The 15,007-nt window shown below is 40.2% G+C and overlaps 1 protein-coding gene across 3 annotated transcripts in view; it reads right to left on the reverse strand.

The window, feature by feature from the left end:
• Positions 1-15,007, reverse strand: part of SMC3 (structural maintenance of chromosomes 3) — a 53,021-nt gene that overhangs the window by 16,279 nt on the left and 21,735 nt on the right. For all 3 annotated transcript variants that reach the window (XM_073354389.2, XM_073354390.2, XM_073354391.2), the window contains 8 exons: positions 13,622-13,797; positions 13,321-13,401; positions 10,874-11,038; positions 9,996-10,117; positions 9,080-9,293; positions 2,293-2,396; positions 1,942-2,041; positions 1,058-1,218 (listed from right to left, as the gene is read on the reverse strand). In XM_073354389.2, coding sequence (XP_073210490.1) covers positions 1,058-1,218; positions 1,942-2,041; positions 2,293-2,396; positions 9,080-9,293; positions 9,996-10,117; positions 10,874-11,038; positions 13,321-13,401; positions 13,622-13,797 — 1,123 coding nt within the window. The remainder of the gene's footprint in view (positions 1-1,057; positions 1,219-1,941; positions 2,042-2,292; positions 2,397-9,079; positions 9,294-9,995; positions 10,118-10,873; positions 11,039-13,320; positions 13,402-13,621; positions 13,798-15,007) is intronic.

The raw sequence follows: 15,007 nt of genomic DNA on the forward strand, positions 1-15,007 counted from the left end.
TAGGTTGTAGATCCTTGATAAAGCGCTGGAGAGGTTTTAGTTGGGGGTTGAAGGTGACGGCTAGTGGCGTTCTGTTACTTTCTTTGTTGGACCTGTCAAGAATTATAACATTCAAAAACCAGTTGGAGAACACTTCAATCTCTATGGTCCCTCGATTACAGACCTAACAGTTGCAATTCCTCAACAAAAAAACTGCAAAAAAACAGACTCCAAAGAGAGACTGCTGAACCGGAATTAATTTGCAAACTGGATACAATTAACTTAGGCTTGAATAGAGACTGGGAGTGGATGGGTCATTACACAAAGTAAGCTATTTCCCCATGTTTATTCCCCCCCTCCCCCACTGTTCCTCAGACGTTCTTGTCAACTGCTGGAAATGGTCCACCTTGATTATCACTACAAAAGATTTTTCTCCCGCCCCCGCTCCCGCTGGTAATAGCTCACTTTAAGTGATCACTCTCCTTACAGTTACTACACTTGATCTTAGCCAATGTCTTTGGTAACACCCATTGTTTCATGTTCTCTGTGTATATAAAATCTCCCCACTGTATTTTCCACCGAATGCAGCCGATGAAGTGAACTGTAGCTCATGAAAGCTTATGCTCAAATAAATTGGTTAGTTAGTCTCTAAGGTGCCACAAGTACTCCTTTTCTTTTTGCGAATACAGACTAACACGGCTCCTACTCTGAAACCTATGTATCCTACAGAGTACCATTTCTGTCGTACCCTGACATTTACCAGGTTATGTGGGCAAATAACCTCTAGATATTTACATAATGGACTATGGGAAGGACTCAGTGAAGAGCTCTTGAGTCTGGAATTTGCTCTCCTCCCCACAGTTTTGCTCAGTACAGCCCAAGCCTACTGAGCTTTTGGGCACACAGCAAGGATTTTCCTAAGGGGACAGGTTGAGAGAAGGAAGGGTGTAGTATACATCAAAAAATAAACCCTCCTATGGCAAGCTTGTCCCAGCAACTGGCTTTCAACATGCATGAAGTTGAACGTCTTCCTCTTACCCTTTCAAACTCAAGAAGAATTCAATACGGTATAATTTACCTGTTCCCTGCAGTAACTTCAACACAAGTGTAGAAAGCAGGCTCACACTCAAAATTATTCATCACAATTCCATGGTACCCATTTAGAACATGTTGGTTTATGCCTTTCCGGCGAAAGTGCTCCAAGACTTTGTTTATGCTGTCTATACCATTTAGAATGGCCTGTCATAAAAAAAATATAATGAATAACTCATATTACTAGACTTTAAGGATCACATGACCTACAAATAATGCTAATCTAGAATTTTTTGTCCTTTGTCTTGCCAGTTTAAAACATAAACTGACAAAATATTTGTAAGCTTATTGCTTGGATTTTAAGTTTGTTAGTCATTTCTAATTGAAATCATGGGTCATTCACGATCTGCCTCTCAGCTGCTCAGTGTCAGCCATTGGGCCTTATGAAGGCCACAGTCACTGATCAGTTCTTGTTAGGACTGCAGACAACACATGGCTACCCCATATGGGTGGTGCATGTGAGCTGTCACTGACTTCTCTAAGGCCACCACAAGTTCCCTCCCAGCCACTGACAGCAAGCTCCTGCTTTGGATACAGGAACCAACAGGCGCGGTAATTTGAGAGTCTGAGAGCCACCAGTTTTTCAATGCTTTGATAAACTCAAACTGAATTTCAACAAAAAATTTCTCCCTCCAAAAACTGGCTTTAGGCTGAGAATAAATAGGAGATATTTCAGCCCAAAAATCATTCTTTTTCAGAGAGCAATAAGTATTTGAAAAATAAGGCTTATGAAAAAGTTCTGATACTGTGATCTGCAGCCATAGACTGTTTTTTCCCCTAAAAGATGTGGCAATTATCTTTAAAAGATATGAAACCTTTCCTCATGTCAGATAATCAATTAGTAACTTTCACAAATGCACAGTATCTCACCTTTCCTGTTGCTGCTCTAAGAAGTTGCTGTTTCTTCTCCAAATCCTCTCGTTTTGCAGCAAGAGCTTGTTGTTCTGCATTCTCCTCTCTCCATAGATAACTACAAAATGAGACAAAAGCCAGGTTAACATTATTAAGCACTTTGATTACCAGAAAATTCTTAGCAAGTAAAACTGGGTTAAATTCCTTCTAGAGTAGTAATTTTTTACAAATTGAAATGTAGATGTTTAAACCTCCAAAACATGACTGTATTTAAAAATACTTAAGTAGTTATGCCAAGTTAACGACTACACAGCTGGCACTCTTTACATTTTACACATAATAAAACAAATTTTAAATAAATTTACTAACTTTCTTTCACTCTGTAGTTCATCTTTTTTGTTTTTCACCTCATAATACTTTCTGTCCAGTTCTTCAACACGAGCTTTCACCTCATTAAGATCTTGGTCCAATTTCTAATGCACATAAAAAAAATACATCTTTCAACTGTAAAACTCTAGCTTTAAATCCCTCTATTATCCAATTCTAGCTTTAAATCCCTATATTACAATTCAGAATTAATTCCTGTAACTTTTTCCATGATTTGCACTTAAATTACTCAAGTGGTAAGAAAAACAGATCTTCAGAGGTCAGCAGCAGCAGCATGGAGCCTATGAAGAAACTGGGTGCTAACAGCCAGGCAAGAAGGACAAAGAAGAAAACGAGATTTATTTTGTTGATTTGGATGTTCCAGCCACCTTTGGAACTAAAAGGATTAGAGAATTGGCAGAAATACTCAAAACCACCATAGGTTACACTATTAACTGGAATCAAAGAGACACATTACTCCCATCTGCTTGGAAGTTTGTTCCTTCACAACACAAAAGTAATAAGCCTCTGAGGCTAAGAATATATTGCATGTTAGCCTTCCATGCTACTCTTGCTATAATCAAGGTTCTAGTGTGTTCCCCAATAAAGTCAAGCACTGGTATTACTTAGCTGCAGGTACTCTGCTAATGCAGCATATCTGGAGAACTTGCCAGTGGATATTCCTCTGTCCCCATTGTCTGGGAATTAAGAGCTTTCATTTATTTCAGCAGCTCAATGACTAGGAATTTACAAGTAATAACTTTATGATTCTTAATATTAGTACTACTATTTTCTGCAGTCTTAAAATCTCTTATTTTTATTGCTCACTTTTCCAGTCTCCAGACCAATTTCTCCAAAACACCTCCATGTTACAAAAAAGCCAGCCAATTATTTCAGCTTGGTTAGAAGCATTTGTGTATATGCTGGAAAAAGGCTAATGTAGTGCCAATCTTTAAAAAAGGGAAGAAGGAGGATCCTGGGAACTACAGGCCAGTCAGCCTCACCTCAGTCCCTGGAAAAATCATGGAGCAGGTCCTCAAAGAATCAATCCTGAAGCACTTGCATGAGAGGAAAGTGATCAGGAACAGCCAGCATGGATTCACCAAGGGAAGGTCATGCCTGACTAATCTAATCGCCTTTTATGATGAGATTACTGGTTCTGTGGATGAAGGGAAAGCAGTGGATGTATTGTTTCTTGAGTTTAGCAAAGCTTTTGACACGGTCTCCCATAGTATTCTTGTCAGCAAGTTAAGGAAGTATGGGCTGGATGAATGCACTATAAGGTGGGTAGAAAGCTGGCTAGATTGTCGGGCTCAACGGGTAGTGATCAATGGCTCCATGTCTAGTTGGCAGCCGGTATCAAGTGGAGTGCCCCAAGGGTTGGTCCTGGGGCCGGTTTTATTCAATATCTTCATAAATGATCTGGAGGATGGTGTGGATTGCACTCTCAGCAAATTTGCGGATGATACTAAACTGGGAGGAGTGGTAGATACGCTGGAGGGGAGGGATAGGATACAGAAGGACCTAGACCAATTGGAAGATTGGGCCAAAAGGAATCTGATGAGGTTCAATAAGGATAAGTGCAGGGTCCTGCACTTAGGATGGAAGAACCCAATGCACCGCTACAGACTAGGGACCGAATGGCTAGGCAGCAGTTCTGCGGAAAAGGACCTAGGGGTGACAGTGGACGAGAAGCTGGATATGAGTCAGCAGTGTGCCCTTGTTGCCAAGAAGGCCAATGGCATTTTGGGATGTATAAGTAGGGGCATAGCGAGCAGATCGAGGGACGTGATCGTTCCCCTCTATTCGACATTGGTGAGGCCTCATCTGGAGTACTGTGTCCAGTTTTGGGCCCCACACTTCAAGAAGGATGTGGATAAATTGGAGAGAGTCCAGCGAAGGGCAACAAAAATGATTAGGGGTCTGGAACACATGACTTATGAGGAGAGGCTGAGGGATCTGGGATTGTTTAGCCTGCAGAAGAGAAGAATGAGGGGGGATTTGACAGCTGCTTTCAACTACCTGAAAGGGGGTTCCAAAGAGGATGGCTCTAGACTGTTCTCAATGGTAGCAGATGACAGAACGAGGAGTAATGGTCTCAAGTTGCAGTGGGGGAGGTTTAGATTGGATATTAGGAAAAACTTTTTCACTAAGAGGGTGGTGAAACACTGGAATGCGTTACCTAGGGAGGTGGTAGAATCTCCTTCCTTAGAGGTTTTTAAGGTCAGGCTTGACAAAGCCCTGGCTGGGATGATTTAACTGGGAATTGGTCCTGCTTTGAGCAGGGGGTTGGACTAGATGACCTTCTGGGGTCCCTTCCAACCCTGATATTCTATGATTCTATGATATGTGATTTTACACACACGTACGTTTCAGCACTGACAAGATCCTTTTCACTTCCAGAAGAAACAGAGGCTTGAGAGTGGTTTATTGCAGGAACTCTGCCAGTAAAAAATAGCCAGACTGGTATGCCATTTCCCTCACTCAACCAACTGAAGAGAATTGCTCGAGTAGCATGGCTCTCTTCCAAAATATGGTTTACACTGGCAGAACACCTTCTTCCTCAGTGTGACTATGTTCATAAACTTTATCAGGTTTCACATTTATCACCAAGTTCAGGAGATTTATTATGCAATAGAGATTGTAAAAGCTGCATCTGTCAGCACATCAAGCATATGGCATTAGCAGTGGGCATACTCCCTGCATGGCCATGTAACTGGTTAGAACTGATTCTTCATTTGTATGGTTTCTCCTGACATACTGGGGGGTGTTAAACAGTCTGGAAAAATCAACACGATTAGAATAGGCCACCGTTCAACCTTGATTAAAGGCTCCAACAAAACAGCCAGCATAGTGCCATCACAGCTGCTGTCAATTCTCCCATCCAGAATCAGCAACATTCCTTAACCCTTCATTAATACTCTGCAGTCTTGCTGAACCTTTAGAAAATATGCACGATATCTCAGTTGGACAGCAACACAGGACAGACCAATATTCTGCTCAACATATGTTCTGCAGTGGCTTTTAGCCACAGGACTCATAGGCCTGGGGTAAAGAAGAAATATTTGATCTTTGATCATACGATAAGACAAAATATAATGTCACTATGTAAATGCATGGTAGCCAATATAAATGCCCAAACCTTGAATACTGTGTGCAGTTCTGGTCACCCTATTTCAAAAAGATATATTAGAATTCGAAAAAGTACAAAGAAGGGCAACAAAAAAGAGTAGAGGAATGGAACTACCACCATCTGAGAAGAGATTAAAAAGATTGGTACTGTTCATTTTAGAAGAGAGATAACGTGGGGATACGATAGAGATCTATAAAATCACAAATGGTATAGAGAAAAAGTATTATTTACCTCATCACATAACAAGAACCAGGGGTCACACAATGAAATTAATAGACAAGTTTAAAAACAAAAAAAAAAAGAAGTACTTCATACAGTTCATAATCAACCTGTGGAACTCATTGCCAGGGATGTTGTGAAGGCCAAAAGTATAACTGGGTTCAAAAAATAATTAGATAAGCACATGGAGGATAGGTCCATCAATGGCTATTGGCCAAGGCGCTCAGGGATGCAACTCCATGCTCTCACTGCCCCTAAACCTCTGACTGCCAGAAGCTGGTACTGGATGACAGTAGATGAATCACTTGATGACGACCCTTTTCTGTACATTCCCTCCGAAGCATCTGGCACCGGCCACTGTCAGAAGACAGGATATTGGGCTAGATGGACCATTGGTCTGACCCAGTAGGGCCATTCTTATATTCTTATGCAGTGCCCCAGGTGGAGCATTTAGAAGGCATTGCTACCAATGCCTTCTGGAGTTGTCATATACAAAAAAGGGAAAACACCCATAGTTAGACCGCACAAAACAGTACAGAATATACTCCGCTGTATGGCTGGCCAGCTCCTGTGGCTGGTGCAAAGGAAGACAAAGTAACGATTCCTCTGGAAACCCTTCTAGGGAAGCTAAAGCCCTGTGGGACACTAACATAGTGAATAAGGAATATGACTATATTTTGCTCCTATGCCAAGTATTTAAAAGATGTGGGGGGGGGAGCAAAAATCACCTAATTTTTGAGCCTGTGTTTCAAATGCCTTGTAAAGTTTTCTAGGAAAATTATACCTTAACCTACCACATGTGAAACTTCAGGCAGATTGATTTAGTACTGAACAAAAAAGTTAGGTGTAAGTGTAAAAAGTCAGGTCTAAAAATAAATCCTTGTTTTGAAGTAGGTAGAAACTAGCTTCCCTCCACATGTGAGGGTAAAAGGTAATTTATAAGTGGTTCATATTAAATAGGCACACCCTTATAAGGCTGTAGGGCTTAAACCTGTGCAAAAACAATTACAATTCAAGAGAGACATATAAAAATGAAAATCTAACAAAGCACACAAGATTGCGGAGTGACAACTGATATTTAGCTTTAAACTGGAAACAGGAAAGCATGCAGTGCTAAAGGCCATAGGAAAGGAGAAACAAAGCAAAGAAACAGGCCTCAAGGACTAAACTTACACCAGACAGTAAACAAAAATATTCACAGAAGCTTTAAAGTCACAATGTGGAAGATAAGAATTTATTTTCATAAATAATATCCACAAAGTTATTATTATTAGGTGATAACGTATGCAGCGTGTCGTTGCCAACATTACACAAAAAAGGTTTTCCTCATGATTGCAAGCGCTTTGGAGGATAGGATTAAAATTCAAAATGATCTGGACAAACGGGAGAAACGATCTGAAGTAAACAGGATGAAATTCAATAAAGACAAATGCAAAGTACTCCACTTAGGAAGGAACAATCAATCAGCTGCACACATACAAAATAGAAAATGACCTCCTAGGAAGAAGTACTGTGGAAAGTGACGTACGGGCATAGTGGATCACAAGCTAAATATGAGTCAAGAGTGTAACACTGTTGTAAAAAAAGCAATCATCATTTTCAGATGTACCAACAGGAGTGTTGTAAGCAAGACACGAGAAGTATTCGTTCCACTCTACTCCACGCTGATTAGGCCTCAGCTGTAGTATTGTGTCCACTTCTGGGCACCACATTTCAGGAAAGATGTGGACAAACTGAAGAAAGTCCAGAGAAGAGCAACAAAAATGATTAAAGGTCTAGAAAACATGACCTCTGAGGGAAGATTGAAAAAATTGGATTTGTTTAGTCTGGAAAAGAGAAGACCGAGACGGGACATGATAATAGTTTTCAAGTACATAAAAGGTTGTTACAAGGAGGAGGGTGAAAAATTGTTCTCAACCTCTGAGAACAGACAAGAAGCAATGGGCTTAAATTGCAGCAAGGACAGTTTAGGTTGGACATTAGGAAAAACTTCCTAACTGTCAGGGTGGTTAAGCACTGGAATAAACTGCTCAGGCAGGTTATGGAATCTCCATCATTGGAGATTTAAGAGAAGGTTAGATGAACACCTATCAGGAACGGTCTAGGCAATACTTAGTCCTGCCATGAGCTCAGAGGACAGGACGAGATGACTTCTCAAGGTCCCTTCCAGTCCTATGATTCTATGATAACAGTTACTTAATGTATCCACTGCAAAGATACCCCACACGCTGTATTTAAGTTTGATCCTCCTCCACATGTCTTTCATCAGAGATTTAGTGAAGTGAATGATCAGACTCCATAATGGTGATAATTTCTTTATTTTTTTCTAGAGAACTTTTCCTTTAATACTACAGCAGCACAGAGTACCTGACAGAATTTAAGGAAACTTCTTCTGCACCAGTATTTCTCTTAGGCATTACGATTCAGTGTTCTCCAAATTCTTATCCTTCCCTAAAGCATCACAGAGAAGATTTTGAAAGCAGATGTTCTGAATAACAAAGGGCACACATTAAAACACAAGATAGTCCCTCTTCTCTTTTGTGCAGATGGGAACTGATTCCTATTGCATACAAAGTGCTTTGCCTATATTAAGACTTGTATAATTATCTAACAGGGTTCAAAGGAACACTCTCTCAAGCCAAATGCAAAATCCATGCAAGATGCAGTTGAAGGAACAGTGTTTTTGTTTTAAATAAAAAATTAAACAGAAATATTTCTAAGACTTAAGAAAAATTTTAGATCAAATTATCCATGAGTGTTGTTAACGGGCAGAAACAGTAATACACGGGCATGCTGTCTTAGAGGATGTTGCTGAATGCTGTCTAGCTAATTTTTTTCCTCCCTCCAAAATCAGGAAAAAAGAAATATATGGTGTTGAAGAAAAATATCTGAGAACAGGACTCTAAAATTAGTGTTAGCATGCAAACATTTACAATAGTGCAGGACACAATAAGACCCTCTCTTGTCCTCTAGATTTTAAATAGAAATAAAACTCATTCATTGAAACAAATCCAATTATGAACACAGAGTTTTGCCCAGTGGTGGGCAACCTCTGGCCATCAGGGTAATCCGATTGTGGGCCATGAGGCATTTTGCGGACATTGACTGTCTGCAGGCACCGCCCCCTCAACTCCCAGTGGCCACGGTACTGTGTTCCCGGCCAGTGGAAGCTGTGGAAAGCGGCACCTGCAGGCAAAGGGGCTGCAGGGACATACTGGCCGCCGCTTCCCACAGCTCCCATTGGCCAAGGAACAGAGAACTGCGGCCACTGGGAGCTGCAGGGGGTGGTGCCTAAGGACGGTCAACATCAGCAAAATGTCTCACAGCCCCCAATCAGATTACCCTGATGGGCCACATGCGGGTAATCACAGGTTGCTCACCAGTGGTTTAGCCTTTCCTCTCAAAATATCTCTGCAGTAATAACTCAGAACTCCTTACACTGTATTGCTCCAGATTCTTCTCTTTATTAGCCTCTGTATCTTCTAAATCTTTGTGTATTGCTGCAATCTGTCGTTTTTTGTCATTGATTGCCTGATCTAGAGACTTGAGTTCCTTTTTAATCCATTTATCCCTCTCTTCTTTGGAAGTAAACTGGCTTCCTCGGCCTTGTTTTGCATAAAGATCTGTTCTTTCCTGGGTAGCTTGTGCTAGTCTAGATCAGAGAGAGAGAGAAAAAATAAGTTTCTTTATAATATGTCAAACATATTTCATTTGAAGATTTTATTCAGAAGATCTTCAAGAACAAAGTGCTATCAAATTAATTTTAAACGGTTAACAGTGGTCAAAAGACACTTTGAATTATTTTTTGCAAGCTGTATAATCATCTCAGAGAAAGCTTTAAAATGAGCAAAGCAATTAAGAGGCACCAATTTACTGTTGTATTGAATTTTCATTTACTCTCCATGGGTTTTTTAAAACTTGAAAACAAGTTCCTTTTCACTTATCAAGTTTGCCTTTTTCTAATAAGTAAAAGAACCTCACTTTGTTTCTTCAAGAACAGGGCAACATGGCTCTGATGCCTCCTTGTTCACTAGTAAATCACTGATTCTTTGAACAAAGCTTTAATAAGGTTCTTGAGAAACAACAATTATCTTCAAACTCAGTGCCGCTCCAAGCAACAAGCAAATATAACACAGGGCCACATAAGCACCAAATGTGTGCGCTTTTCATTTTATTTTTTTAATTTGTTGGCAAAAGGGGTATTTCTTTGTAAATAAAAAACCATTTAGACAAATGCATTCTCTCACTTTATAACAGCTGTAATGTATGTACAATTTTCATTATATACTGCTTTGGCATTATTTTTCTTGCTCCTTTTAAAATGGTTTAATTCCTTGTACTGTGAGCCACAGACCTAGCAATTCCTCGCTCTTCTTTTTCTTTTACACTGTTGAATTTGGGTTCTGTTTCTGCTAGCTCTTTCTGCTTCTCCTCAATTTTCTCAAGAAGCTTCTGTCTCTCCTTTAAAAGTCTTTTCTAAAAGTAAACAAAGTAATATTTAATACCAGTAACTTAGTAGATCAACTTCGTATAATCATTTAATTAGTGAACTTAGTATGTCATTTCTGGAACATATTTTATTATCTGTAAAAATGCTAGATGCTTGTCTGACACTACACAGCTTTGTTACATGACAGAGGTAGGTTCAGGAGCAACCCTGAATCAGCAAGATTTGAGAAGGTGCAGCTACACTAGGAGGGTAACAAAGATCAGTACAGGCCGAACAGTTGTACTCAGTGCTGCTACACTGACTAATCTTCTTTCAGACAATTCACAACATCGTCCCTTTAGTATTTACCATATGCTTGAAAAAGATTAGGACAACAGCTACAGCTAGTTGATTTTACAGTATGGGGGCAGAAAGAAATAACTGATCTATTATCATGTTTTACAGCACTCAAAAGTACGCTACACACTTCAGGGCACAGAACTCTTGTATTGTTGTGAAGTTCTTCCAGTGTAATTAAATCTTACATCTACCCAGGGTTGTGAGTTCAATCCTTGAGGGGGCCATTTAGGGATCTGGGGCAAAAACTGAGGATTGGTCCTGCTTTGAGAAGGGGGTTGGACTAGATGACCTCCTAAGGTCCCTTCCTACCCTGATATTCTAGGATTCTATTAGTAGGTATCATAATACCTTAGTACTGATAATACACGCATAAGTTATAGCCAAAAATGTGATCCATACAAAATATTGAATTTGTACATTTTATTCTTGCAGCTGTTTCTCACCCTTTGTTCACTGTTGCCAGCTAGTTCATCTTGCAAGTCCTTAGCTTTAAGTTCTAATTTGGTCCTCTGCTTAATCTGCTCCTGTCGCTCAGCACTGAGTTGTTCCTTCTCCTCTTTCATCGCTGAAATCTTTGTTTTTAGTTCTCGAACTTGTCGTTCAATATCCTACACAGACAGAATTATGTAATTAAACACACACAAACACAGCTTGATCTAATCCATATTTCAGTACCTATTAAGGGAATTAGCACAAGACAGCTTTATTATTTAACCCTTAAGATTAAAGAGAATGTGAGAAGAAAAGAATAGTCACCACAATATGAAGTCCAAAAATCTTTAAAATTAACCTTAAAAATAAGTTGCTTCTTTAATTTGCTTTAAAATTTAGGAACACCCATAGGATAACTCAGATTCCTAGGCCAGAGGAGTCTGTTGTGATCAACTAGTCCATTGGTTCCCAAACGGCGGGGGGGGAAGGGGGGGAGAGAGAAGTGGGTAAAGAAATTCCAAGAGGGGCATAGGCTAGCTCCCGGCCCCTCCCCTCCTATCCACCTCCCCCGCAGCCATGCTGCCACGGAGGCAGCAGCTTGCGCCCATCCAGACTTTCCAATAAGCCTGTCCTGCTGCTCTGAGGGGCCTGTTAAGGGGGCAGGGAGAGCGGGGGTTGGATAAGGGGCAGGCGGTCCCGGGGGGTGGGGGCAGTCAGGGGATAGGGAGTGCTTGGATGGGATGGAAGGTTCTGGGGGAGAGGTCAGGAGACGGTGGGGGGGGGGGAGAGCTGTGGATAGGCGTGGGAGTCTGGGGGGTCCTGTCGGGGGTGGGTGTGTGGACAGGGGTCGGGGGCAGTCAGGGGACAAGGAGCAGGGAGGGTTGGATAGGGGGTGGGGTCCCGGAAAGGGGTGGTCAGGTGACAAAGAGCAAGGGGGTTGGATGATGGTAAAGGAGAAGTGTGGGGTGTGAGGGTCTCTCAAAAGTTAAAAAGGGGGCGTGATGCCAAAAAATTTGGGAACCACTGATCTAGTCTGACCTCCTGTAAAATACAAGCCATAGAACTCCCTCAAAATAATTCCTTTTGAATTAGAGTACATCTTTTTAACTATACAGCCTTGATTTATAAATGGTCCGTGATGGGGAATCCACTATCACCCATGGTAAACTGTTCCAATGACTAATGACTGTTTCAAAAATGTACATCTTATTTCCAGTCTGAATTTGCATACCTTCAACTTCCACCCATTAAATTGGTTTATCCCTTTCTCTCCTAAACTGAAGAGACCATTATTAAATATTTGTTCCCCATGTAAATACCTGTAAGATTGAACAAGTCACACCTTAATCATCTCTAGGTAGACTAAATTCTTTGAGTCTATCACTATAAGGCATGTTTCAGAGTAACAGCTGTGTTAGTCTGTATTCGCAAAAAGAAAAGGAGTACTTGTGGCACCTTAGAGACTAACCAATTTATTTGAGCATGAGCTTTCGTGAGCTACAGCTCACTTCATCGGATGCATACCGTGGAAACTGCAGAAGACATTATATACACACAAAGACCATGAACTATAAGGCATGTTTTCTAATCCTTTAATCATTCTCATGGTTCTTCTCTGAACCCACTCCAATTTATCACTATCCCTCTTGAATTGTGTACTCCACAATTCAGTATAATATTCCAGCAGCGGCTGCAACAGCGCCAAATACAGACTTAAAATAACCTTTCTACTCCTACTCGAGAGTCCCCTGTTCATGCATCCAAGGATCACATTAGCTCTTTTGACTACAGCATCACACTGGATGCTCACATTCAGCTGATAAAAGTCCACGAACTGCAAATCTTTTCCAGGGTCCTGATTCCCAAGATAGAGGCCCTCATCCTGTAAGTATGGCCTACATTCTTTACTCCTACATGTATATATTTGCATTTAGGCATATTATTTGTCTGGGCCCAGCTTACCAAGCAATGCAGATCAGTCTGTATCACTGACCCGTCCTTCATTATTTACCACTCCCCAATCTTTGTGTTGTCTGTAAATGTTATAAGTTATGATTTTATGTTTTCTTCAAGGTCATTAATAAAAATGTTAAATAATGTAAGGCTAAATACCAATCTCTGAGGGTCCCCACTAGAAACACACCCGCTCAATGATGATCCCGCATTTACAACTACATTTTGAGACCTAGATCAACACTACTACCTTTATAAATCAAACCTGTGATCTCATTTTATATATATCAAATTGGTTTGACAGGATTCATTTTCCATTGATCGGCATTAAATAATCAAATAACTCCAAATTCTGTGTTTAAATTCACTCAGATTTGAGATATCTGACTGAAATGTTCACACACACAAAAAGTGACCCAAAAGACTTTTCAAGGCAATTAGACTATGTATAGTCAATGCAAAAATCTTGAGTTGCTCATGTTAGTACACTGCTTCTAGATTTTACCTCCATTTTATCTCTAGCATCTTGTTGTGCATCTCTCAGCTGCCTTGATTTTTCTCCACTTGTCTCTCGTTTGGCAGAAAGCTGTACAGAAATAATATTGCTTAATGAATAAGTTCCATTTTTGAAATCACTCATTGATTCAGAAAGAAAATGTTAATTTGGTACATTAACGAGCACAAAAATTTCACAATTTAACTATTCTATTTACAGTAAGCAAATGTCCATACAAGACTATGTACGTTTAAATATTAAGTGTTCGTCACAAAGGAAATATGTAATGAAGGGTAACAAGATGCTTTACCTCATCAAGTTTAGCACGTGTTTCATTGAGTTCCTGGTTATAAATGGTGTATTCTAATGCTCTCCTCATTTTATCCCACTTCTGATACTGAGCTAGCTCTTCTTTCTCCTCTTCCAGGGTATGTAATCGCTCTTCAATGTACTTCAACAACTCATTGATTTTCTCTCGTTTACCCTCTTTAGAAAATGAGAAGCAAGACAAAGACAGCAACTAAATTATTATTATATTCAGAATATTTGTTTTTCTTTTTACATCATTCTCTTATCTTTGATTCATAAGTAAAGCTTTTGATTTGAAAAAACAGATGGACTGAAATGAAGATCTAGGTCTGGACACCTCTTTCCAAAAATTCCCATCTTCCAAGGCTCATGCTATTCCAACTCTACTTCCGTTTCTCAGTAGGGGATAGTTAATGGGCAACTGTTCTGAGCATAAATGTAACAGAATGAAGCCATCGCTGGACTTTGCCAAAAATATTATATGTGGGTATTTTCTGGAATCAAATTATCAAAAATTGAAAGCTCTATTTATAAAGCTACTGCACTCTAGTCTCTGCTCTACGTCTAATATAAATTCCATGCCTCACAAGTACAAGGTAACTTAAGTCAATTCAAATATGTGCTCTACAAACTCACACTCCAGAAATCTAACAAAGATAATTAAATTGCAAATGAAAGTTTAGTCAGAAGACTACACAAACCACAGCAACAGCCTTTTATGGACATCCTCTTCCATAAAGTAAAGGGGATGTAAAGGGACTCTAGGAGCCCTGGATCCAGCTGGGGGACAATTTCACCAGTGCAGAAACTGTAGAATACAGTCACAGGCTGCCTTCCAGGGACCTCCTCACAAACTCTGGCAGAAGGACCATAATGGGGTGGAGAAGTGTGTCACTGCAAGGCAAATGGGTATGTCTTCTAGGTAACAAAGACAGCAGACTCTCAAGAGTCAACAGGTTCAGTGCCTTTTACACTTCCCATTGTGAAGAGCAAACAAATAAAACCACTCATTTAAACAGATCTCTAAAAGAAGAGCAAAAGTGGGTGCTAGAATATTAATGCATGCCACAATGAAGTGCCCAAGATACAAGATTCATTCCAATGAAGCTAAAGCAGTTCACAGAATGCATAACATAGGTCTAGAAAAGGCAGCTGGTGTGCAACTTGCTGCTCGATCCATTAAACACCAGCACCAAAGGAAAAATATCTATCCACTTCTACAGAAGCTAGAATACGGATAAAATTTACTACACTAAAGAACATTTTGGAGATACAGAGGGCAATGGGTTCCAGCAAACTAGTTTACACTACCAGAAAGTGACAGCTCCTGAAAGAGGCAAGAGAGTATGCTAACTATGCAAACAAAATTTTCATGGGAAGTTGATTA

The sequence above is a fragment of the Lepidochelys kempii genome, chromosome 7 (assembly GCF_965140285.1).
Source record: "Lepidochelys kempii isolate rLepKem1 chromosome 7, rLepKem1.hap1, whole genome shotgun sequence".
Lineage (NCBI taxonomy): Eukaryota > Metazoa > Chordata > Testudines > Cheloniidae > Lepidochelys > Lepidochelys kempii.